The 25,531-nt window shown below is 41.9% G+C and overlaps 1 protein-coding gene across 1 annotated transcript in view; it reads left to right on the forward strand.

The window, feature by feature from the left end:
- Window positions 1-22,405: 22,405 nt before the first annotated feature.
- The window catches only part of MTUS2 (microtubule associated scaffold protein 2), a 216,315-nt gene continuing 213,189 nt past the window's right edge, over window positions 22,406-25,531 (forward strand). Inside the window, exon 1 of the mRNA XM_054385862.1 lies at window positions 22,406-24,688. Coding sequence (XP_054241837.1) covers window positions 22,406-24,688 — 2,283 coding nt within the window. The remainder of the gene's footprint in view (window positions 24,689-25,531) is intronic.

The raw sequence follows: 25,531 nt of genomic DNA on the forward strand, positions 1-25,531 counted from the left end.
TCCCTCCCTCTCTCTCTTTCCCTCCCTCTCTCTCTTTCCCTCCCTCTCTCTCTTTCCCTCCCTCTCTCTCTTTCCCTCCCTCTCTCTCTTTCCCTCCCTCTCTCTCTTTCCCTCCCTCTCTCTCTTTCCCTCCCTCTCTCTCTTTCCCTGCCTCTCTCTCTTTCCCTCCCTCTCTCTCTTTCCCTCCCTCCTCTCTTCCCTCCCTCCCTCTCTCCCTCCCTCCCTCCTCTCCCTCCCTCCCTCTCCCTCCCTCCCTCTCTCTCCCTCCCTCTCTCTCCCTCCCTCTCTCTCCCTCCCTCCCTCTCTCTCCCTCCCTCCCTCCCTCTCCCTCCCTCCCTCCCTCTCTCTCCTTCCCTCCCTCTCTCTCCTTCCCTCCCTCTCTCTCCTTCCCTCCCTCTCTCTCCCTCCCTCCCTCTCTCTCCCTCCCTCCCTCTCTCTCCCTCCCTCCCTCTCTCTCCCTCCCTCCCTCTCTCTCCCTCCCTCCCTCTCTCTCCCTCCCTCCCTCTCTCTCCCTCCCTCCCTCTCTCTCCCTCCCTCCCTCTCCCTCCCTCCCTCTCCCTCCCTCCCTCCCTCTCCCTCCCTCCCTCCCTCTCCCTCCCTCCCTCTCTCTCCCTCCCTCCCTCTCTCTCCCTCCCTCCCTCTCTCTCTTTCCCTCCCTCTCTCTCTTTCCCTCCCTCTCTCTCTTTCCCTCCCTCTCTCTCTTTCCCTCCCTCTCTCTCTTTCCCTCCCTCTCTCTCTTTCTTTTTCTAGGCTTAACATTATTTTTTTTAATCAGAAGTATGCAATTTCACCAAGAGAACTGTGCTATGAGAACACAAATGACTGTATTTTATGAAATGTATAGATGTCAAGGAGCATTTGTGGTGTTTGGAAAAATTCTTGCCAATGTAACTTATAAAACAATAGAGATAAAACAAATGGGTGTAAAATGTTTGCACAAATGGCAGTAATTGCAACTGAAAGGTATAATTGTCATATCTTTATCTGACATGAGGAATTTGAAACACCATTCATTATAAAAAAATTAAATGGGACACTGTGTAAACAAAGTAATGCAGTTCATACAGGATCTTTTTCAGAGACAATTTGTTTTTATATGCAAAATTTGCTCTAAATGTATCATTTTTGGTTGTAAGAGCTATTGCACAGAAGAACGCAAGTATGCTTCTTGTAGGAGCACAATGTAGTCTTCCAGCTAAAGCAGTACAGTTTATGTTTAACAAGTAACCTGGTTAATAAATGTAGGCATTTTCTCCCCACAGTACCTCTTAAGAGACTTTGCCTTGTATGAATTCAACTGTCTCTTGAAATTATTTCAGTGCTTGATTTGGATGCATTCTCGTCTACAAATTCTTGCTGGTCTATTAATTAAATTCTCTTCAGTACACGGGATTTGAACAAGGCAGAATTGAACTTCATGTGAGCCTTGTCTTGCTTACCCAGGGCTTCCAGCTACTGTGTTTAAGTGCCAAGACTGCTCACACATGGCTTCTTCCACTATCATCCTCACTGCAATATTTGAAGTCAAAGCAAGATAAAATTAAGTCATTTCCAAGTAATCTCTGAGCACCAAGATGTCTAATTGATCCAAAGTAGCAATGCATAAGTATGGGAGTATAATAGCTTAGAATTTAAAATTTCTTGATGTGATTATGATATAGGACTTCTGCTAGTAGACTCCACTGATCTTCTGATATTTTTCATCTAACATGGAATTTACCAGATGTTTTTTGGATTGATTTGTATTTGATGAGGGGTGGCGAGGAGGAATGAGGCTTGATTTAGCTTGTGGGTTTTTTGCATTCTCTAAACAATCAGGGATGAAACACTGGTGGAGAAGGGAAACAAGTAACACAGACAAGAGGTACAAACAGTCATATTTCTTAGTTACTTGACTGCTTAGTTTTTGTTCGGATCTTCAGCTTCCAAATCTTGACCAGATTTTGGACTAAGAAGTAATTAGCAAAGACAAGAGAATCCATCATTTTTTCACTGTGTCAGGGAGGTTCACTGCCTGACAGGAGCATTTGCTGTGCAGGCAGCACATCAACTCCCTTCTGTGCATGAAATTCAGCGATTCTTATACCTTAATCTTGCATATCTCTGCCTGGTGTCTCAGGAACTGAAATACATTAATTTATCCCTATTCTTGCTGTCAACACAGTATGCCTTTGTATAGATGATATTCAACTGTGTGATCAAATACTATGGACTTTATGATCTAATATTCTGTTTATCCTTAAAATCAATTCACAGAATCCAAATCAGGTATGCCCTAACACATGTAACCTGTCAATTCTGAAATCCTTATCTTGTGCTTTGGCATTGGTTTTGCAAGCTGATTTAAACTGAGCCCTGGGTTTTAATAGAAGAAGTTCTTACTAAATCATATAACCATAAAGAACATCCTAAAAATGCAAATATGTACAATAGGAACGTAGCACAGAAAACTTTGACTGCGTTTCAGTTGCTGCCAGTGCAGTTGTATTTGTGTTTATGTGCAGTACTTTCATGTGTGTGATAGGGGCATGGGCTTCATATCATGTAGTAGAGATTAGATCAGAGACACTGATTTCTTATGCACTCACACCACTAATGTTTTGCCAGCTTCTGCAAACTGGATGGTATTTCTCTGTTACAGGAGAGGATAGAAACTGAAGGGACTTTGTTACCTCTGGTTGATGCATTGTAGTTCCCCCAAGGATAAGATAAAAGAATTTTCTGCTTGCATGTGCTTTGAACAGAGCATTAGATTGTCAAGGCTATGGGACAGGAAGGAGAGAAGATGAAAGTTGAATGTGTATTATGGAGGAAGTAATTAAGGCCTTGTATAGGTTTTGCAAGGGTTTAAGATATGCAGAAGTGTCCCCACAGCTTGTAACATCTTGCTTTTTCATTTTGGCAAGGCCCACTGCTGCTGTACAGTGAAGGGTCTAGGTCTGTCTTTTGAAAACCCCTTCTGTAAATTGTTTGTGTTCATTTGTAAAAACAAACAAATGAAAACAAATTAACAAACAAAACCAAAACAAAACTCAAAACCAACCCCAAAACCCATCCCCAAAACTCCAGGCTGAAATGTACCAGCTAGTGTGTTATACCTGAAAATGTATTTTAGACATTTAAACTTAACATTATGTGCAAACAAGGGAAAGAAACCTTTCCTGTGGTTATTCCCTGCTTCTGAAACATCAAGGTGTATAGCAATCCATGTGCTGCATGTCCCAGATAAGCAGCCCCTAGCAAGGGAATATTTTCTTTCTTCCGTTGTGTTTTTGGATATCTGTATTCCCTTATTGCCTCATATAAGTTACTGTAAGTCAACAACAGGACTAAAAGAACAAGCTGCTTATATTTAACTTTTATTTTCACTTATATCTAATCTATTCTGTAGCATGAGGGCAATAGTTCCCTAATGTTTATTTTTCAGTGTTCTCTTTTAATCAATTTTTAATGATTAAAGCAATAGGCTTGTTTCTGTGCCACGCAAGGCAGTAAAAATACCCCTAGCAATGCTTATGGTGCAGAACTAAGTCACAGCAAGAGAAATGTTATTTAACTTTAATTTTCCTTTGGAGCATTGTATTTTAGGTCAGTTTAACTGCTACTGTTTTTTTCAGATTCAATCCTCTAAAGAATTATGTCGAAGTTATTAAAATAGTTATTTGACATAATGTGTATTAGTCCAGTAGAGAAAAAACAGGTGTGACTTAACAGTCTTTATCACTCCTTTTGTGTAAGTATTACAAAATCCCTAGCATTTTGTCATCACACTGTACTGTCTTTGCTTTGGCAAGAGACATAACAGCTCTCAGAGATCTCATCCTGGGAAACACTCATCCCAAAAAGTCTGGTAATGGCTGGATTTATACCCTTAAATCATCACATTTACTCAAATATTTTTTTAGCTAAATAAATGTATTTGGTGATATTGAACAATGGAGCAGCTGGAGTGGGTCCAGAGAAGGCCACAAAGATGATTAGGGGGCTGGAGCCACCTCCCCTGTGGGGATGGGCTGAGAGAGTTGAGGTTGTTCAGCCTGGAGAAGGCTATGGGGAGACCTCATAGAGACCTTCTGGCACCTGAAGGGGACTACAAGAAAGCTGAGGAGGGACTTTTTACAAGAGCTTGTAGAGATAGAACGAGGTGGAATGGATTGAAGCTGGAAGAGAGGAGATTTAGACTGGAGATTAGGAAGAAATTCTTTACAGTGAGGATGATGAGACACTGGAACAGGTTGCCAAGAGAGGTGATGGATGCCCCCCTCCCTGGGGGTGTTCAAGGCCAGGTTGAATGAAGCCTTGAGAAAATGTCCCTGCCCATGGCAGGGAGATTTGAACTAGATGATCTTTAAAGTCCTTTCCTACCCAAACCATTCTATGAATCTATGATGCCTCACTTGAAGCCTGACAACATTCAAGTATCTTTAGCAGTCATAGTAATAATGTGCCAGTATCCTGAAACATTTAGTGTCAAGACATCCTGACTTCACCAGTGGGAGTTTATGACACTGAAACATCCTTATGATTTCATTTTCATCCACTTCAGGTGAATGTTCAAAAACATTACAAAGCTTACTTATTCACTGCCCCATCCCTTTTTCTATGTCCAAAGTTCTACAAATGTTTCTTGTAAAAACTAACAAAGCTCTTTGCTAGCCAGACAGTTCCAGACACTAATTACTTTGATCTGAAAGCTCTCATACAGACAGCACAGAAATGTGAACAGTTGTCCTTCCTCATACTGTACAGAAGTGAGTTACTGCACTTGTAGTGCAAACACTTTGGCATGTGCATAGTTTTGCTGTTGTGAGTCAGCCCCTCCACATCTGTAAGATGACTTAAGATAATAAAGTTCAGCATGTATGGAAGCATTTGCTGGACAGGCGTTTATAGTTCCCATAGTCATTATTTATCCATGGTGCATATATTAGTTTATTTTACTGTTTTTCCCCAAAGTTTCATAGATGAGTTAGAAAACAGAGGAAGGTCACATTATCCATTCCTCTTCTTCAAGGCAAGATAATCTGGAATCGCTTTATTTCTTAGATGAGGTTGCTGAAAATGTTCTTTAAAGCACCCAGTGGGTCCATGTCTCCTTATCAAATCTAAGTACAATATTTGATTAACTACCTTACTGATATGCGGTGGTTAATTATGGCCCACTGATATCCTATTAAGCATTTATCTGGCTTTTTTCTTCATGTCTTCCAATTTCTTACTGACCTTCCAACCATTGGCATGCTCAGAGCTGTCTGTGAGGGGCCGACTCTCCAGTTTCAAGCAAAAGTAATCTTTAGTTTTCCTGTTACTGTAACATCTATAATTCCAAGAGTTGAATTACAATCAACCTAGCACTCAAAACAACTTTTACACATATTAACAGTATTGAAAATATTTTTAAAAATACAATTAGGACAACGTAGAAGATATCCATATCCATTCGTTCGGTAGTTCTCTCAGAGCACATAGTGCCATGGTTTGAAATGGGTGCCTTTAAAAAAAAAGTCACAAGGTTACAGACCTCCATGAGGTCCAGAGCATGCAGGGGTAGACAGGAAATTGCATTTTTTGTTATTTCATTCCCAGAATGCCTGCATCTAGCCTTTATAAGGGGACATTACAAGCTATTCCTTCCGTTTTTCCCTTCTCCCTTTTCCCCCCCTTTTCCCCCCCTTTCCCCTTCCCCCCTTTCCCCTTCCCCCCCTTTCCCCTTCCCCTCCCTTTCCCCTTCCCCCCCCTTCCCCCCCCTTTCCCCCCTTCCCCCCCCTTTCCCCCCTTCCCCCCCTTCCCCCCCTTCCCCCCCCTTCCCCCCCTTCCCCCCTTCCCCCCCTTCCCCCCCCTTCCCCCCACCTTCCCCCCCCTTCCCCCCCCTTCCCCCCCCTTCCCCCCCCTTCCCCCCCTTCCCCCCCCTTCCCCCCCTTCCCCCCCTTCCCCCCCCTTCCCCCCCTTCCCCCCCTTCCCCCCCCTTTCCCCCCCTTTCCCCCCCTTTTTCCCTTTTTTTTTCCTTTTCCCCTTTCCCTCCCTCTCTCTTCCCGATGCTGCTCCCTTGTCTTTGCAATTGCGTGAGTGCTTAGAGTGGCCTTGGCAGGGGCCTGAAGCTGGTGAGCTGAATTTTAGCTGTGTCACAAGGGTTTGGTAACAGGAGTGCAGAGAAGCTTAGTATGGGGGGAGGCATTTGAGGCCTGAATTTTTGGCGTGGTTGGTGGAGGTTTGGAGAAGACTTCCGCCAGGTGGTGTTCTGTGCAAAACCCAGACTATGGGTTTTTGTGTATTTTATACTTTGCACTGTAGTTTGTAGTTCTGAATAGCACTTCCATTTAATCTTCAAAATATATTCTGTATTTCTATCCAATCCTGTGTAGAGTTTTCCGTAACTACTTTGAGAGTAGTTTTAGAGCCTGTCTTCCTCCACTCCTTTAAATGAAGACACATAGGTAAATAGAATGATAGAATCAGTCAGGGTTGGAAGGGACCACAAGGATCATGTAGTTCCAACCCCCCTGCCATGGCCAGAGACACCTCACACTACATCAGGCTGGCCAGAGCCTCATCCAGCCTGGCTGCAAACACCTCCAGGGATGGGGCCTCAACCACCTCCCTGGACAATCCATTCCAGGCTCTCACCACTCTCATGGGGAAGAACTTCTTCCTCACGTCCAGTCTGAATCTCCCCACTTCCAGCTTTATTCCATTCCCCCTAGTCCTGTCACTACCTGATAGCCTAAAAAGTCCCTCCCCAGCTTTCTTGTAGGCTCCCTTCAGATACTGGAAGGGCACAAGAAGGTCACCTGGGAGCCTTCTCTTCTCCAGACTGAACAGCCCCAACTCTTTCAGTCTGTCCTCACAGGAGAGGTGCTCCAGCCCTCTGCTCATCCTGGTGGCCCTTCTGTGGACACATTCCAGCATGTCCATATCCCTCTTGTAACAGGGGCTCCAGAACTGGACACAGTACTCCAGGTGGGGTCTCACCAGAGAAGAGTAGAGGGGGAGAATCACCTCCCTTGACCTGCTGGCCACACTTCTCTTGATGCAGCCCAGGATCTGGTTGGCTTTCTGGGCTGCAAATGCACACTGGCAGCTCATGTTGAGCTTCTCATCCACCAGCATCCCCAAGTTTGTTTCCCCAGGGCTGCTCTCCAGCCAGACACTGCCCAGCATGTATTGGTGCTTGGGATTGCCTCAACCCCGATGCAGGACCTTGCACTTGGTCTTGTTGAACCTCATGAGGTTGGCTTGTGCCCACCTCTCCAGCCTGTCAAGGTCCCTCTGGATGCCATCCCTTCCCTCCAGCGTGTCTGCTGCACCACACAGCTTGGTGTCATCAGCAAACTTGCTGAGGGTGCACTCAATGCCTCTGTCCATGTCACCAACAAAGATGTTGAACAAGACTGGTCCCAGGACTGATCCCTGAGGGACTCCACTTGTCACTGGCCTCCACTGGGACATGGAGCCATTGACAGCCACTCTTTGGATACCCAGTGTTTTCTAATGCTGTCTCCTTTTATGACTGTTTCCAATCATCTCCAGTATCTTTTCAGCTAAATAATTGATGAGTAAATATTACTGACTACTTGACTGCTGGGGCACAGTGGATCATGAGGCTGAAGGCAGAATACTGAAACTAGACTTTTTCATTTGCAGATCTTTTTTTTTTTTCCCCTTCTAGATGCTGAAATAAATAATTTAAAAAAAATAATCATAATTTTTTAAAAAGTTTGTGACTTTGGAACATTGAGACTACTTCATTTTGGGAAAATAAGAGATGTGGTCCCACAGACCTCCTGAATGTAGATTTTATGTTGACATCATTGGTAAGTTCTTTCTATTGAATATCAGTCCTGTAGTTTTAATGGTACTGAAAAAAAGTGAAGGGAAAAAGGGCAGATGGGATAGCCGCCCTGCTGCAAGTCAGACCAAAGCTTGGCCATCTCCAACTATGTATTCTTTCAGTAGTAGTCATTGTTCTATTATCTACTGTATCATTACATATTTTTCAGGTTAAGAAACACATTTTGCAAGTGGTAGAGATAGTCATAGTGTTAATTTTGCTCCTTCTAACAGACTGAAACGGTCTGCTTTATTTCTTCTCTGTTTTTGATTTTTTTTTTCCTCACTTCCCATTCAGTAATATATATATTTTTCTTTTATAAAATAGGATATACTATTCTAATTGAATTCGAATCTACGTTTTAATTAAATAAATATGCTGCTGAGTCAGGTAGAATAAAATAACTTTTAGAATAATTTGGTCTAAAACTTTTACTTGTCCTGCAAAAGTGGGTGTGAGCAGTTGAGTCTATTCTTGTCTGTATGTGACTGCCAGAAGGATTTATTTAACATGTTGCAGGAAATGGGTACCATACTCTCTCAGGAGTAATACACCAACAAAGATGTCACAGCTCTCTCCTATGAAGAAAAACTGAGAGAACTGGGGCTGTTTAGTCTTGAGAAAAGAAGGCTGTGAGGGATTATTATTAGTGTCTATAAATATCTGAGGGGTGGATGTCAAGATGAAGGTGATGATGTCTTTTCAGTTGTGCCCAGTGATAGGACAAGGAACAGGCTGCCCAGAGAGTTTGTGGAGTCTCCTTCTGCAGAGGCTTTCAAAACCTGCCTGTGTGCATTCCTGTGTGGCCTGCCCTCAGTCATCCTGCTTTGGCAGGGGGGTTGGACTTGATGATCTCTGGATGTCCCTTCCAACTTCTATTATTCTGTGATTCTATGATCTGAAATGGAGGGAATTTCTTGTCATGCTCCTCTAACACTTTTTGATGAAGAGACATCTCACATACTAGGGTCATTGGTGCTGATACTCAGAGTAAGGGCATTTTTACCTTTGATTTTATTTTATTTTTTTCCCCGCAGATGTTAGCAGAATCCTGGGACTGCTAGCCATTGCTAATTGATTTTACAATACTCAGTTTAGTATATAGATACATGAGATGTCTGTTTTGAATAATATTCTGAGGTTTGGCAAATGAACTCGCTAACAGTATGGTACTAATTTACCTGCACTGAGATCTCTGCATGGTTCCCATTCCTTTTATGTCCTTTCTTTATGCCATCTAGCCATAGCCACACTATTAAACGTCTCTATCTGGCCAGGGCAGGTAGAGACAGCCTAAAATTCAATAGAGTTAGAAATAAATGTTGCAACAGAAAAGAAGATTCTCTTTGCTGAGGGCATGTGTGTGACAGTTAAATGTGAGCTACTCACTGGTGAATCTTAGGCATCACATCTCTGTAACATCCTGAGTGGCTCCAGCAATATCACTGCTCCCAATCCAAGAGCAGGGCTCTTAACTGCAAAGTAGCTTTACATTATGGGTGGTCCTTGCTCCGTTCTTGGAATGCTGCACAAATTATGATTGCTGGAGTTTTTGGGTGCTGTTTTGGGCAAAAAGCACTATGTTGGAGAATCAAGTCATAATTTCATTCTTTCAAGCCTGCGCTGCCCTGGTGTTTCCAGCAGTGTGTCATGAAAGTGTGCTTTATTCTTCTTCCTGTGAAGATGTAGCTATTAGAATTATGGAATAATTTGGTGACAAAGGCCATCTGGAGGACACCTAGTCCAAGTTTTGCTCACAACTGGACCAACTTCCTTGTAAAGTCAGATTGCTTAGGACCTATTTGAGATAAATTTTTAAAATCTCCAAGGATAGAGATTGTATAAGCCCTCCGGATGGTCTGTATCAGTGCTTCACACTTGTCATTATAACATTTTTTCCCATTAAGTTAAATTGTTCTTTATTGCAACTTGTTCTTCTTTTTGCTTCTTTTCCTTTGGCTGGGCAACTATGAGATGAGTCTGGCTGCATATTCTCTGTTATTCCCCTTCAATGTAGCTCAGAACAGCTATTGGCTCCCCCACAACTACTCCTCTCTTCTAGGCTGATCCCTCAGCCTATTTTCATATGTCCTGTGCTCCAGATTTGTAACCATCTTGGTGATTCTTCTCTGGATCCTCTCCACTATCAACATACTGAGGCCTCACACTTGGACACAGTTCTCCAGCTGCCTCATTCATGCCAAGCGGAGGGAAGGACCACTGGCTTGACCTGCTGCCTACTTTCTGGCAAATGCAGCCCAGAACGTGGTTAGCCTTCACTTGTGCAAGGACACTCTGCTGACTCATGTTAAGCTTGTCCTCCACCAACACTTGTCCTCCAACCAGCTCCACCAGCAAAGCTGGAAAGTCTTGAGCAGTTCCCTAGGAGACTACATGCTTTGCCCTTCAGTTTGCACACACAGTCGAACTGGGGGAAAAAAAAAAGAAGGGAATTTGTAGGTGCTTCCTTTGCAGTACCCTGTTCTTTAGAGCTAATTTATGTGTTTTGCCTGAGAGCCCAACTGGTCTTCAGCACATACTGTGAAGCCTGAATCTCTTCCCAGCTTCAGAAGGAGGGAAGACTGTTGTATGGTTGGGATAAGCAGAGAATGCTGTGAGCTGAGGCTCTAAGAGAGACTACTGTAAGTTGAGACATGCAGCTTTGAAAGAAACATCCCTTTTTCCTTGGCCTGTGGTGGTGAGTACTTGTTAGTTTTCATTCAGTTGTTCTGTATCTGATACACAGAGAAGATGCTGGATCCACAACCATGGATGCTAATCAACAACATTAAAAAAATGAGCAGAAAGCTCTTAAATCCTGTTCTTTTACTGTATGTAAATTTGTTGTTGAAAAAATACAGTAGGGAAAAAAGTCCTCAAAGTTCATTATCAAAATATTTTTTATTTTATCTATAAGTGTAAGGAATGCATGGTGATAGAATGCGTGATAAATAGAAAGGTGATAGAAACTAAAGATGAATCAAATTTCTGTTAATTTATGAAAATGTGGATGCAATCTTTTGACAGGCAAGTTGCTACAAATGTTTTTGAACAATGTATACCTTTTTACAAAGCAGAACAGATATAATTGTTTACAGTGGTTACTATGAAGAACTTGTACACTTTCAGGATCAGTAGCAATAGGCAGGTAGTGCATTAGTTGTGCTTGACCTTTCTGAGTAATAAGACTTTACATTCTGCCTTCTGTGCTTAAATGAGAGCTTCCTTGCCAATTTGCTCTTGGTGAGACCCCAGCTACCGCAGACGTGTGGTGCACAGCGGGCATCATGGCATCTGAACTTCTAGCTTCTCCATCAGTCAGAGCAACTTGAGTGGAATAATTATCTGTGTTCCTTCTGCCTTCCTAACAGCTGGAGTTACACCTGGAAACCTGCATCACATACTTTACAGAGCCTGGTAGGAAAGCACAACTGTGAACAAAAATACACCAAGCTTTATGCCCTTTGGGAGGCTGTTGTAACTGATGTAACCAAGGTCATCTAGTCCAGAGCCTGTATTTTACCACAGTTTTTCATCTTGCCACTGTTTTTTTCTAAACAAATTGACAGTGTTTATATTCCATCTTAGATCTCAAGTGACAAGGAACACTATTTTGGAAATGTAGATCAAATTATGTAAGATGTTTTTTAGTAGAACTGAAGGAAATGAGCAGAATTTTTGATAATGCTTCGCGTTAGCTATGGTTTTTGCTGATGGGCTGCCTCTGTATATCCACAGTAATGTTTCTGAAAGTTTGGCTGCAGTAATGTTTTTGAAAATATGACAGCATTACAGAACTGGTGGTGGTAGTTCAAACTGAAATGTGCAAACCTAGCAGTCTAAAATTAGGGTTCTAAATTCCTGTTTAGGTATTCAGTTAAGAACTGACACATTTACCTGCCACTGAATTCAGTAGGATTCAGAAAATTATGTGGAAAGACAGTTTACCCTTGGCTACACTTGAAGTTAAACTGAGTTCAGCACCAGTTGTAACTGCTTTATCAGCAGTGGGTAAATTTGCTGCAGTAGACAAAGCTTCTGAGTTTCAGAGTTTCTGGTTTTTGCTCAGTAGGAAGCAAATTTATGAACTTTTTTTCATGTTTGAGTATTATAAGTAAATATATTTTTTTTCTGTCTCACAGATGTTTTTTGGAAGGCAGGAAAGATTTAGCAGTCTTAGCAAAAACATAACACAAAACAACAACAACAAAAAAGCCAGGAAAGATTTAGCAGTCGTAGCAAAAAAAAACCCAAACCACCAAAACCCAACAAAAAACCCCAAACCAAACAAAAAAAAGGAAACAAAAAAACCCACCAAAAAACCATGATCACATTGGAAATGTTTCATGATCCCCTTTCTGTCAGGATTTCATGCTGTTTCAGAAATAAATTAAGCAGTGTTTTGGGGCCCAGCACATCCTCTGTCCAGCTGTTACAGATTGTATGATATACTGCAGTTCATGTTTTCAGATAGAGAGGGACATAGTAAGCTGCTGAGTGGGCTCTGCAGGTTGAAGAATGTGCCGGATGCCCTTGCTTCTCCCTCCCTTCTGACAGGGAAGAGCAACAGAAGCTAATGGTATATTTCTCAACTTCACTACTATCTCCTATTTATGTTGCTGGTTCTGTGGCCAAGAGTGCAAGGTGGTGAAGCAGTGCATGTATGATGACCCTGCTAACATCCAGGGGCAAAATGAAGAGTGCAGAGGGCTGATTTCATGCCTTGTGTTTGGGTCAGCCCTGAGGTAATGTAATGTGCCTGTACGTAATAGGTGAGCTAAGCTATGGCACCGTGGACTTGGTTTGTTGTCATTTTCCTTCTGTTTGTTTCCACTTGTTTGGGAGGAACCAGTTTTTGCCTTGACTGTACTTGCCTTTAAGAAAACTTCTTTACTGCTTTCTTTCTTTATATTTTCATTTGCTCTATGGTGCCTTGCAGTGATCAGTGATATATTTATTTTGATTCAAGGTTTTCTCATATCACCTGTGTTTTCCTCATGGCTTTGGCAGGATAGATCTGCATGGACTGGAGGTTCAGGGTGAGGTCTTGCCATGCTCGATTTACCAGTTCTTACTACTTAAACAGCCAGAATGCCCTTATATAAAACTGTTTTTCTTCACAGTGGCTTTCCCTGAGGGTCTGCTGTTTGTTTTTCTTTGAAGTCTGGAATTGAATAGCATTGTGCCTCAGAAAGTATGAGCTGCTCCTGTACCTTTAACTAGGTGTACTTGTCTGAAATGTAATAAAACTAGACATTTGTACAAGATGAGTTGCTGTGGTTATCAAAGTTCCTAGTTCCTGTTGTTAAGACAGTCAGAGACGTCTGTCCTTTGATGGAAGATCCGATTAATAGGATTGCTTATATCAGAATATGTTGTCTTATCTAACAGTGAACATTTGAAGGCAAATGGAAATGTTAATAAAGAAGTCTTGAAAACAACTATTAAGGCTTATGCCTTGTGGATAGTTGATTGATGTTAATAATTAAAATAATTTGTCCATTTTGATAATGAGAATCTTTAATCTCAAATCCTTGAAATAGCAGTTGGCAGGATCCTTTCCACATAACGTGCTTTGGGAATTGAGCCCTCACAGGTAATGAATTATTAGGGTAGCTCTTCAGATTAGTATTACAAAATACACTTTTGACCTAAAAAACAAACTGAAGCCCAGACACTTACAAGTTTCTTATGAAAAGGAACTTATATAAATTATCTATGAAGGTTTTGGATCTGTTTGCGTTGAAGACGTACTGATACCCACAGTGTAGCGGGAGGTAAATTAAGGAGCTGTACAAAGGTTTCTGCTCTTTGCATTGTCATTTCCACTGCCACAGCAGGAAAAGCTGAGAGCTTTTTCGCTAGGGAGATCCAGCAGCCACAGGTTTCTTTAGCCAACAGCAGCTGCAGGTGGTTGTGGCTGTTTCCCATCCACAGCAGGGCCTGTGAGATAAAGTGCTTCAGTGCTGAAAGGGGATATTCAGCCAAAAGGAAAGCAGTGCAATGCCTTTGCTCTTCCTGCTGCATTGGTGTCCTCCAGTTTCCATGCATAAATAATTATATATATATGCTTCTAACATGAAGCATCCTTTCCATTTTTTCTTTTTATTCAGAAATGAAAGTTGCAGTGACAACTTATGGTCCTACCAGAAGCTACAGCAATTTCCAGGGCTAGGGTGTCATGCTAGCACCTGATTTTTTCAGTCCTATTACTTCAGGACATGGAGAGCAATGCTGTTACCTCCCCTCCTTTGGGAAAACCAGGGAATGCAAACAGGGAGTTATATAATCATTAAACAGAGTCATAGAATCATTTTGGTTGGAAAAGACCTTAAAGAACAATGAGTCACACAGAATCACAGAATGTATGGTGCTAAACCACATCTTTTAGCACCACATCTATGGATCCTCCATCTCCAAGGATGGAGATTCAATTATCTCCCTTAGTCTGTCCTGGTATTTGATAACTCTTGCAGTGAAGAAGTTTCTTCAAATATCCAGTTTAAATCTCCCCTGGTATAACTTGAAGCCATTTCCTCTTATCCTATCACTTGTTTCTAGGAAGAAGAGACCAACCTCCACCTCCCTGCAACCTTATTTCAGGTAGTTGTAGAGTGTGACGTTTCCTCCAGCCTCTTTTTCTCAGGCTGAACAACTCCAATTCCCCCAGCCTCTCCTCATAAAACTTGTTCTCCAGACCTTTCACCAGCTTTGTTGCCCTTCCCTGGACCCTCTCCAGGACCTCAATGTCTTTCTTGTAGTGAGGGCCCCAAAACAGAACACAGTTCTCAAGTTTTGGCCTCAGCAGTGCTGAGTACAGGGATACAGTCACTTCCCTGGTCCTTCTTGTCACACTATTCCAGGACAGTGTTCCAGGATGCTGTTGACCTTCTTGGTTACCTGTGCACAGTACTGGCTTGTATTCAGCTGTCTTTGCCAGACAGCTTTCCAGCCACTCTTGTCCAAGTTGTGTTGCTTCTTCCCAGGGGTCTCTCAGGGCTGTCATATAAGAAAATTGCATTACTGCAGGCTTGACCCCAAAATCCCTGGGGAAAGAGAGCAAAGAGCAATCTCACGGGACTCAGAGGATGCAGCTGTACTCTGATTTGGGTGTTTTCTGGTTGATTCTGGTGGTGGGCAGGACCTGGGCTGAGTCCTTCTCAGCAGTGTTTCTCTGTTTATGTCACTATCTTGTTCATCGTGGGGTTGATTTTCAGCAGCTTAGGAGCCTGGCAGTTTGTATAGATACAAAATAATCATGTAAATAATGAAAACAGTAAAATTTATTGACTGTAAGGCATTAAAACCGCTAAATCACTGACATTCTGGAAATGCTACAGAATCATACTTTACAAAAACCTCTAATAGTTACATAGAATGGTTTGAGTTGGAAGGGTCTTGGAAGATCATCTAGTTCCAACCCCCATGCCATGGGCAGGGGCATCTTCCAGTAGACCAGGTTGCTCAAAGCCCTGCCCAGCATGGCCTTTCAGATTGTTCCAGTTTTACAAGTGAATAGGAACTGCTTTCCTGTGATTTTCCAGTGTGTAAAAATTTAACATTTGCTCCACAATTTCTCTGCTTATGTCTTAATTGCTTGCCAGGCAGAAAGTTGTCTATCTGAAGTACTGTCCTCTTTATGATATATAGTGACATTTCCATAGGATCTGCCAATGATGAGATTATGCTGTAATTTCCCCAAACAGCTGGGTCTGCTTCATTATGAATAGAAGCCGCTGGGGAATGTAGCCAAAGCTTAGTTCTGAGCCTTCCAAATCACATTAACAAAATTATCACATGCCTGGGTGAACCCTTCTCCACCACTTCCACCACTTTAATTACCCATTCCAAGAAGTTTATAAAGGTTATTGCCTTTTTTTTTTTTTTTTTTTTACAGTCCTAGTATCAATTTTCAACATCCACCACCTTTAGAAGTGGTTCTTTCTAATGATTTGGCCTTCTCAAGAAAATATTCCTGCCTCCCTCCCTTCCAGCACTGTATTTGTTTCATCTGTTCTTGGCAGTGTGTAGCCCTGGCATTAGATGCTGTGGTGTCTCATCTCCCAGAGAAGGCCTCAGCTAGGCTGTCTGGTTTGCCAGTTCTCTCCAGCAGCATTTCTTGGGACAACTGTGCATATCTGGAAGCTGCTGCTCATGCCAGTTTTCTGTAGTAACTGTAAAACCCACATCTGTTTCCTGCCGCATACAAATATATTCCTCATGTACTTTCATCCGTTTTCCTTCATCACCGAAATGGTCAAACAATAGGACCATCTTTCCTGTGGACTGAGGTTTCTTTCTTAGAGTCTTGTTTCTGCAGGAGTTTATCTGTGGGTGCTGTAACACAGTCAAAGATGCTCATCCTGTTTGATCTGTGCTGCTTGAGCAGAGTCCATCAGAGCTGGTACTTCTCCTCTGCCTTGTCCTGGATGCTGCAGTACTTAGTGAACTTGGAGCCCATGACCAAGATAGACTCTGAGGGAAGTGACTGGAGGCTTCTCATTTCGTGCTCAACGGAGTTGTGATCAAGCAGTAGTAGCTACCTTCTGAGAGGACGAACACCCCATGACACCTCATGCCTCCTCCCTGAGTCATGGCAAAGTGGGCTGGTATGCAGGTCCTCACACGCAGCCAAAAGTCTGTGTGATCCTCATCCCTGGGCAGTACAACTCACTACCCCACTGGGTCAAGAACATGTACCTTACAGGAGTGGACAGATGATGAGGGAGTTTGTGGGCTAATGGCTGACCATTTGCAGGCTCTGTCAAAGCCTTTTTTTCCCTTTTTTTTTTTTTTTTTTTAAATAACAAGAGACATCAATCAGTTCAGTGGCAGATGGTTAATAAGGTATTCAGGTGCTGCTGTTGCACTTTGTACTGAAAGAGCAATCAGCCTAAGCCATGCACAGTGTTACCAATACTACCAGATGTTTTTGGTGTATCTTGTTGTAAATATTCTGATTTTAGACTTTCAATACTAGGATGAGTAAGCAGCCTGCATTAGGAAATGTTTATACAGGGGCCAAACTTCTAAACATATTTCAGGTTTTATTCCTCTGTTTCCAGTTTTATTTTCCATATGTTTTGATAGTTGCTTTGCTTATCTCATAATTATTGCTGTTCTATTCTTGTGGCAGATTGAAAACAAAATAGACAGCCAATAACATGGTAATGCTGTTCTGTTTTTCTTTGATGCGTACTGAGGGTAGTAATATTTTTACACTGCTTGTTTAACCAGCAAAAGCTGCTGTTACTATTCAGATGCTGCTACTTTCTTTATCCAGCCAGCTACATTTTAAAAACTTGAGCTCTGCTGATACAGCCCAGATGTCTGTCATGGGACAGAAATCATCCTGCTCAGCTTTACTTTCTCCCTAGTGTCCCCAAAGGCTAGGGTAGGATCTGCTGGCCAAATGTGTCTTAGGATGGAACAGAGTGTAGGGAAATAACTGCAGTAGCAGATGAGAAGAAACTTGTAGGCTTCTTTCTTAGATTATTAAATGGGCTCAAATTTAGTATAGAGGCTCTTAAGAGAGAGATATCTCAGAATGAAATTGCTGAAATTAAACAAAAGTATTTTAATTATGCTTCTGGCTCCTTGAACTTTTCTTCTCTCGGTGGAATTCATAGCTAACCATAATCTTGTGGATATAATTTTATTCTACCATTTAGCATGTTGACATCATTTTGTAAAGTTTATTTTTCACAGTTACAGTTACTGTATCCTATCAGAATGCTATGGCATGGAGAGCTCTCAGCAACGTAGAGAAGACGTTTTTACGCTATACAGTATCAAGAAATGTTTGCCTATATTGAGATTTACGTATACCGAGTCCAGTCTTTAAGACTTGTAGTCATATTTCTTGTCCAAGGTCCCCAGTGAGAAGCTGCTAAGTGATGCGGTGTTGTCATTGCTGGGATCGAATCTCCTCTTACCCCTTGTTCCTGCACTGAAGAGGGTGTATGGAGAGTTAGAACGTTCACACATCTGTCATCTCAGAGCATTCCTGCACAGCAGGGAGTCACTTTAGATGTGCGTATGTCAGACAGCATCAGTCAAGAAAGGTGAGTAATAAATAGGGCAAGAGCCAGCAGAACTCAGGCACAGCTGAATCTTTTCATGTCACTGAGTCCAAAGAGCATAGTGAAGTTGAGCCTGGACAGTGCCACATAAAATTAACTATCCTGCAGAAAACCCAAGCCAAAGCTTCTTAAATAGAAGGTATTTAGCAAAGAATAATCAAATCTTCTAAGGTCCCAAATGTAATACAAAACTATACCTCTTACTCCCAAGCGTGCCTGTCACAGTAAGCATCACATTGATTGAACCAAAGACCAAAAGCTTGCATTCCTTAACAGGGGGAAATGGATTAATAAGGTATTAATTGACATAGATGCTTGATTATATTTTTGTATTACTTTAGCAGGTGTCCTGTGCTGTCAGTATGTTCTATAGCAGAATGGAGTCTTGTGGGTTTTTTTGAAACACAGAATCATTATTCTATGTATTGATTGTAATGGCAACAGTAAAGCATTACAAAGTTAAGCAGTGTTCTGTAGAAGAAAATATTTTGGGGTAACTGTATGGATGCTAACTGAAAGGATGAAATGGGTTCTTCAAGTTTGTGATATCCATACTCTTGACACTGGATGTCACCAGAAGAGAAGAATTTGAAGGTTATATATATATATATATTTGAAGGTGCATAGGGTCCATCTTGAAATGTGTTAACACAGGATGGACCACTTTTCTGAAGTGCTTGACCTTTCTTACTGACTCTGGAGGAAGTGCAGGAGCAATGCTAACACTGCCCAAGATTGATCTCTGGCTACAGTGTTTTATTTTCTCTTTCTAAAGCAACCTTTGAAGTCTTATGTCTCTGGCCAGCACTGACTTGCTTTAAGAGGTTAATCTCAGCTGCTATCACACTGAGGATGTGCAGTGTCCTATCTTTGAGAAGGAACAGATCTTTCCTGACCCTTGTATTGATTAGTTCTTACTACTTACTTGATCTGATTTCTGAATCATACAAGCGTGGCGTGTCTTGCATGCTGTCGTGAAAATGCTTCCAATGAATGCAAGTACTTCCATCATGTAAACGAGGAATGAATGACCTCTTAGCACCACGTTCATGATCTTAAATGCTTTAATTAACTTTGTTCTAAACCCATGTAAGAGATTTAGAGAAGAAAGTAAGTGGCAAATTAAGGTATTGCTCTACTCACATTTGAAATGCATCAGCTTGATGTGGTACTTAGGATTTAATGTACATCATCATTATAATTTACTAATTTATTTATATATACAGCCATAGAACCAGGAGTTTCAGTGTCTCTGGGAGCACAAGGCAGGGAAGGAGCAACTGGTGGGATGGAGGAGACACCAATGAAGGAGTGAAGTTTATCCTGGGAAAAAAAAGGGTGTGAGTTAGGGGAAGGTGTTTTGTTTTTTTTTTTTGTTTTGTTCCTCATGATCCAACTCTATTTTAACTGGCAATAAAGGAAATTAATTTTCTCCAAGTGCCATCTGTTTTGCCTGCAGTGGTAGTCGGTGATTTTCCTATCTTTGACTCAATTCATGAGCTCTTTCATCTTGTTTTCTCTCCCCATCCTGTTGAGATGACAGAATAAGAGAGTGGTTTGGTGGGCATCTGGCAACCAATCGTATTCACCTAACCATAGTCTGTTAAAGTTTTGGGTGACATTTTGTTAAGAGAGGACAAGATAGTGCAAAAAAGATGAGTTTCCTCCAACTACTTCTCAGGTCCCCAATGCTTTCCTCACTGTGCTTTCTATTAAATTCTTAGAATCATAGATTACAGTATCACAGTATATCAGAGGTTGGAAGGGACCTCAAGAGATCATCAGGTCCAACCCCCCCTGCCAGAGCAGGATCACTTAGGGTAGTCTGCACAGGAATGCATCCAGGTGGGTTTTGAAAGTCTCCAGAGAAGGAGAATCCACAATTCCCCTGGTGAGTCTGTTCCAGTGCTCCATCACCCTCACTGTAAAGAAGTTTCTCCTCATGTTGAGGTGAAATCTTCTATGTTCAAGTTTGAACCCATTGTTCCTTGTCTTGTCACTGTGAACCACTGAAAAGAGCCTGGCCCCCTCCACTTAACACCCACCCCTCAGATATTTGTAAACATTGATCAGATCCCCTCTCAGTGTTCTCCAGACTAAATAGCCCCAGGGATCTCAGTCTCTCTTCATAGGGGAGAGGCTCAAGTCCCAGAATCATCCTTGTAATTCATAGAATAGATTTGGGTTGGAAAATACATTTGAAGATCATCTAGTTCAACTTCCCTGCCATGGACAAGGACATCTTCTACTAGATCAGGTTGCTCAAAGCCCTGTACAACCTGGCCCTGAACACCTTCAGGGGGGAGGCAAACACAACTTCTCTGGGCAACCTGTTCCAGTGTTTCCCCACCCTCACAGTAAAGAACTGTTTCATACATCTAGTCTAAACCTACCTGCTATTAATTTAAAACCATTAACCCTTGTCCTATCGCTACAGGCCTTTGCAAAGCCTTTTTCCATCTTTCTTTATAAGCCCCCTCCCTTTAATATTGAAAGATTGCAATAGGGTCTCCCCAGAGTTGTCTTATTCAGCTTCTATGCCTAAGAGAGGTGTTCCAGCTCTGTGATTTTCACGGCCCTCACTTTTGGTACTACAGGGTGCTGCAGCTTGAAAGCTGAGGGAGAAACATGAACTGACTGAATTCAGCTCTCTCTGAAGCACATCAGTGGCCTTTCCTAGCTAACTGAACAAATAACAACAGACAGGCTTTGCCCAGTGAAGAGTGTTTAGAGGTCAGCTTTCAGGTTCAATATGTAAACTCTGGTATTGTAATTTTTGAGGGGAAAACTTATTTTGAGTTCAATAAGTAAACTCTCATATTATCATGAGGGGAAAAAAGAAACAATGAGAAATGAACCAAAAAACTCCATAATGCATATATTTAATTTAATAAGTATTAAATTCCTTTTTTCTCTGAGAAGAAGGACAGAACACAGAATTAGTTTGGAAGGTTTGCTTTACAGTGCTTTGTGAATGAGATCTATAATAACAAAATTCTGTGGTGCTGAAGTGAAATTCTTAATACGGTGTTCTGTTTCACAAATTAATTTAATTAGTTATTGTTTGCTGAAGAGCTGGAACTATGCCAGGAGCTGGAATCCAAACTCAACCAACACGTGTGTGCACCATTTAAGAAACTGGGCTGAGCTTAGAGACAGATGTTGTGAGCAGAACTGAACTCAGTGCAAGGGCTGGGACCTGCTCATAGTGGGTGTTAGAAACAGGCCCAGACCTGCATCCGGATGCCATAGACAGAGCAGTGGACTTAATTATCACTTCTATTTAGTGCCCCCTTGAGCCTTGATTAAAAAAAAACAGCATAGCTAGAAGCATTGCAGGTGCTTTGAATTCTGCCTTGTGGGAACTATGGAGCATGTTCCAATTTCCCGTGTTCATATTTCTTTATGATGGAAGTTATGAACTTACACAGTGCAAGAAAGAGCTTAGATAGTGAATTGAGGCGTGGCACAGACAGAAACTTCCCCTTCTTCTCGTTGGAGGTTATAAAGGACAAAATCTGTGCTCCCAAAGCCACAGGTGGGAGGGAGCCAAAACAAGATGCACTGTATTGAGGCTGGTGTATAGTCCTTTATATTTGAACATACTCATGTGCAGCTGTCTCAAAAATCACAGTTTGCCTTTACAGACCTCCAGCCATAGTTCTTGCTTTCTTTGCTTTTTGGCTAAGAGATGTTGAAGGGAATGTGATATCAGCACAACTGAGATTTCTACATGGCAGGAAGAGAAACCCATCAATGTCTTCTAATGAAGCTGAAATGTTATTAGTTATAATTTGTCTATACAGTGGTGCTTTAATTGCATCAGTAGCTGTTCTGAGTGTTACAAAGACGTTGTTATAGCAATAAGGAAGTGCTTAGACCCTTGATGCAGGCTCCCATCCTCGCCTAACTGTTTATGCTTATTTCCAGTTGTAAATCTATATGGCTTAAAAACAGTAGCAACCACTCTTGTAACCAGGACAGTTTTAATTGTGCAACTTCTTAATTCAGATTTCTACTCTACATTAAGAGTCTTTCCTGAGAGCAAAGCTGTGACTGAAACAGCATCTAATGTGTTTGGGAATACTCTATCCTGAGGACGTACCTGGGAGTAGTGTTGATTTTAACTTTGGTTTAGTTGGTTACGCTGACATCAGCATGACGTTGTTGTTTTTTTTTTTTTTTCTCATAGGTTGGCTGGATTGACTGCATCTCAGTCAGAGGAAGCCTGACTGATCTATTTTGCTTTCGTTGAAGCTATCTACAGCAGGTCATAAAGATTTCCAAGATCCAGAGACTGCATGAAAGAAAACTAAACAGCACAAAAATGTGACTCTGACAAGAGACTCCAAGCTTTCTGAGAAGGAAATTTCTACTGTTCGGTTTTATAATTTAAATGTATAGCTGAAGCATGCATATTAGTTAAACTGATAGGGGGGGAAAAGCTTTCTCATTAATTAGGACTGCCAGAAAAGCAGTCACCTGAAGCTTCAGAATGAGTGCTCCGTTAATCCCAAACAAGTCATTTTATGCCCAGCTTCAGGACAACCAGAGTGAAATAAAAAATAATAATGAAAGCATAGTGAGTGTAGGGGATACCAATGCCAACCAAATTGTGACAAAAGTTAGAAGTACTGAAGGAGATGTTAAAAAACGGAATCTAACAGATGAGAGTGGGAATATACATTCTGGAGGGTCAGAGAAAGTTACTCAACTGAATACGGAGCACCATAAACTGCTGACCTTCAAAGACTCTCGGACCTGTCACACCAGTGTACAGGAAAGTAAGCTGCCCTCCACCACAAGCAGGGACATGGGGAGAGATTGTAGTACCAGCGAAGTGAAGGATATATCAAGACATATCAGGATTAGTCGAGGACAAAGTCTGTCCAATTTAAAAAGTAGCACAAATGATGCCAACCTGGAGGTTATTTCTAAAGGTGATGTTGACTTCACCCAGAACTTTTCTAAGAGCAAAATATGCAGGACTGTGGAGATGGAGAGAATAAAAAGGCTTTCTTTGGGAAGACCAAGTAAATTGTCTCCTCAGTCTGAAGCATTTTCAAAAGACTGTGCTGGCCGTGTGCCGTGTAAACGTCTGCTTTCTGCATCACTGGACTCCATCGACAGGTCACACCATTTGATAGGAAACACAGAGAAATCACAAAAAACATCCACGGATCATTTTCTTGGGATGGTGTTTCATCCACTTGGCAATACCTCAGAGGAAAACATTGTATTTTATTCCAAACCATCTACCTCAGGGAACAAGACAATAAGTAAACCAGAAAATGTACCAAATGTTAACGTTGAAAGCACACTGCAAACTTCTCATTCTCAGCATTTACCTGTTAAGTCCAATGAGATTGCCAGTAAATCAGAAGCACAATTAGGTCAGGGTGATAAAAGTAAAAAATTGGAGCTTAAGACTGCACCATCTCCACAATCTAAAAATCCATGTCAACAAAAGATTGAGAGGATTATGCTGGTAGAGTTCGTGGAATGTCAAAATGATGAAAACACAGCAATTCAGGAACAGAAAGACTCTGGGTCTGACACATCAAAATTTCAAGCATCACGTTTTCAAGACATCTGCAGTAAAGGAGAGGATGCATTATCAAGCCAGGTGGTAACCTGTCCTGATGACAAAATGCTAAGCGATAACATCACCATTGAAGGGGTAAGGGTACAAAGCAATGACAGTGACAGCAGGGCAACTAGCCGTGTTGGTGAGGAATATTTTACTGACAAAGAAGTGGAAAGAGTATTCCCACTCACCTGTGGTAGTAAATCCAGTGGCAGAGTGACACCTAGGAAAAATGAAAATTTACATGAAGTTGACACAGGATGTGCTGAAACAGTTGGTAAACAGATCTCTCTTACACATAACATGAATCTACCTGACAGCAAACCCTTGAAAGGTAATGAGAATAAACTGACGCTAGTCAAAGGAAGCACCGAGGATGCTGCTGTGCCTGCTTCTGCTCTCTCTGATCATCAAAGAGAGTGCAGTGCAGAGACAGTGTCACACCAACAACCTGACAACCATGACAGTGATGGGGAAACCTCACACTTTTCAGTTCCAAGTGAAAAAACAGCTAACGGACAGAAACAGGAAGCACCAGAGAGCTGTAATGTTTCAGCAAAGGCTGATGCCTTTTTATGTGTTCCAACTCCCATGTGCCCAGTGGCAACACTGGACGTTAGTAGTCAACCCATGCTATCAAACAGTAATTTAAAGGACCTTTGTACAGTTCATGTCAGCAAACTGTCACCCTCCTCAGTCCTACCTCCCTCTGACAGTACGCAGTTGTTAAACATATCCCCTAAAGTGCCTATCAAGACTGCTTGCAGCAGTGCCATCCCCAAACCTATCCTGGTCCACTCCAAGGGCTCCCTCCCAGATAAGGCAGATGTGGACAGTGACTGCAGTGAAAAGCTGGAAGAAACCATTGAGATTAAACCTGCCATACCCAGGCCCAAACCTGTGAGACCTAAAATCATCACATACATTAGAAGAAACCCTCGTTCGATAGAGCAGCTCGACCCTTCATTTGCACCAGCAGGGCTGCCCTTCGCTAGCCCTGCGTGTGGCATGCCCGTCTCTACAGAGCAGAAAGTGTCCAACGGAGGGGAGGCGAAGCCCACCAGCATCCTGTATGACAAATTTAAACCTGATCTCCAGAAGCCAAGACTCTTCAGTTCTGGACTGGTCGTGTCAGGAATTAGGCCTACAGGTCATCACTTCAGCCCGATGAGTGAGAAGTTTCTTCAGGAGGTAAGAAGGCAACTTTGAGAGCCTCTTTTGTGGTGAAAATTCGCTTACTTGTTGCTGCCAGAAGTTAGTTCTAAAACCTCAGATATGAAATAAATCCTAAATCAAGGAAAAGTATAATCACTAGAAATAAACTTACTTAACCATTTCTGCCACTGATCCTGTTGCAAAGCCTTATCTGTGACTGAAAGTTGTCACTGTGTGCCTCCAATGTTTTCCAGCAAATCAATCATCTGCCAGTAGTATAAATAGGGATGTTTAGAAAGGAAAAAACACACTGTTTGGATTTATTCATAAATGAAATTGCATTTTTTTTCCCTGAAGAATAGCTTTGGGAAATTAATGTCATTTGCCTACAGAGACTTTTCCTCCTTGATGGGAAAGTTAAAATGTTTTTGCAGATGAGCATTAGAGTCTAAAGCAGTTCTGCTCTGTTTATCCATACTGAAACTCAGGGGCTATCAAAGCTCATGTAAGGTCATATATATCATACAGGAAAATATTGACTTTGAATGCCATATTTTATATTGACCTGCACCTCATATAAGAAATCTCTGTCCAATTCTGGCTCCTGGTATCTCATTGTATTTCCACTTTGGTAAGTTGGGCAGGAGTCTTGCTCCCCTGAAATCCCTGCTGGGAGGTGAGCACAGTGGAGGAAGGTTGCCCTTACTTGGAAGGTGAAGAAAGGGCACAGAAGGGGAGCTATATTTGGTTTTGTGATGTGCCTGCTGCTCGTATCCTGGGGTAGCTTAACAGCTAAACTTTTTATATAAATATTGAGGATAACACTTTTTTTAAAAAAATTGAGCCAGTATTCTTCTTGTTGTTTGTTTGAGAAAAAGG

The sequence above is a fragment of the Indicator indicator genome, chromosome 1, assembly GCF_027791375.1.
Source record: "Indicator indicator isolate 239-I01 chromosome 1, UM_Iind_1.1, whole genome shotgun sequence".
Classification (NCBI taxonomy): Eukaryota; Metazoa; Chordata; class Aves; order Piciformes; family Indicatoridae; genus Indicator; species Indicator indicator.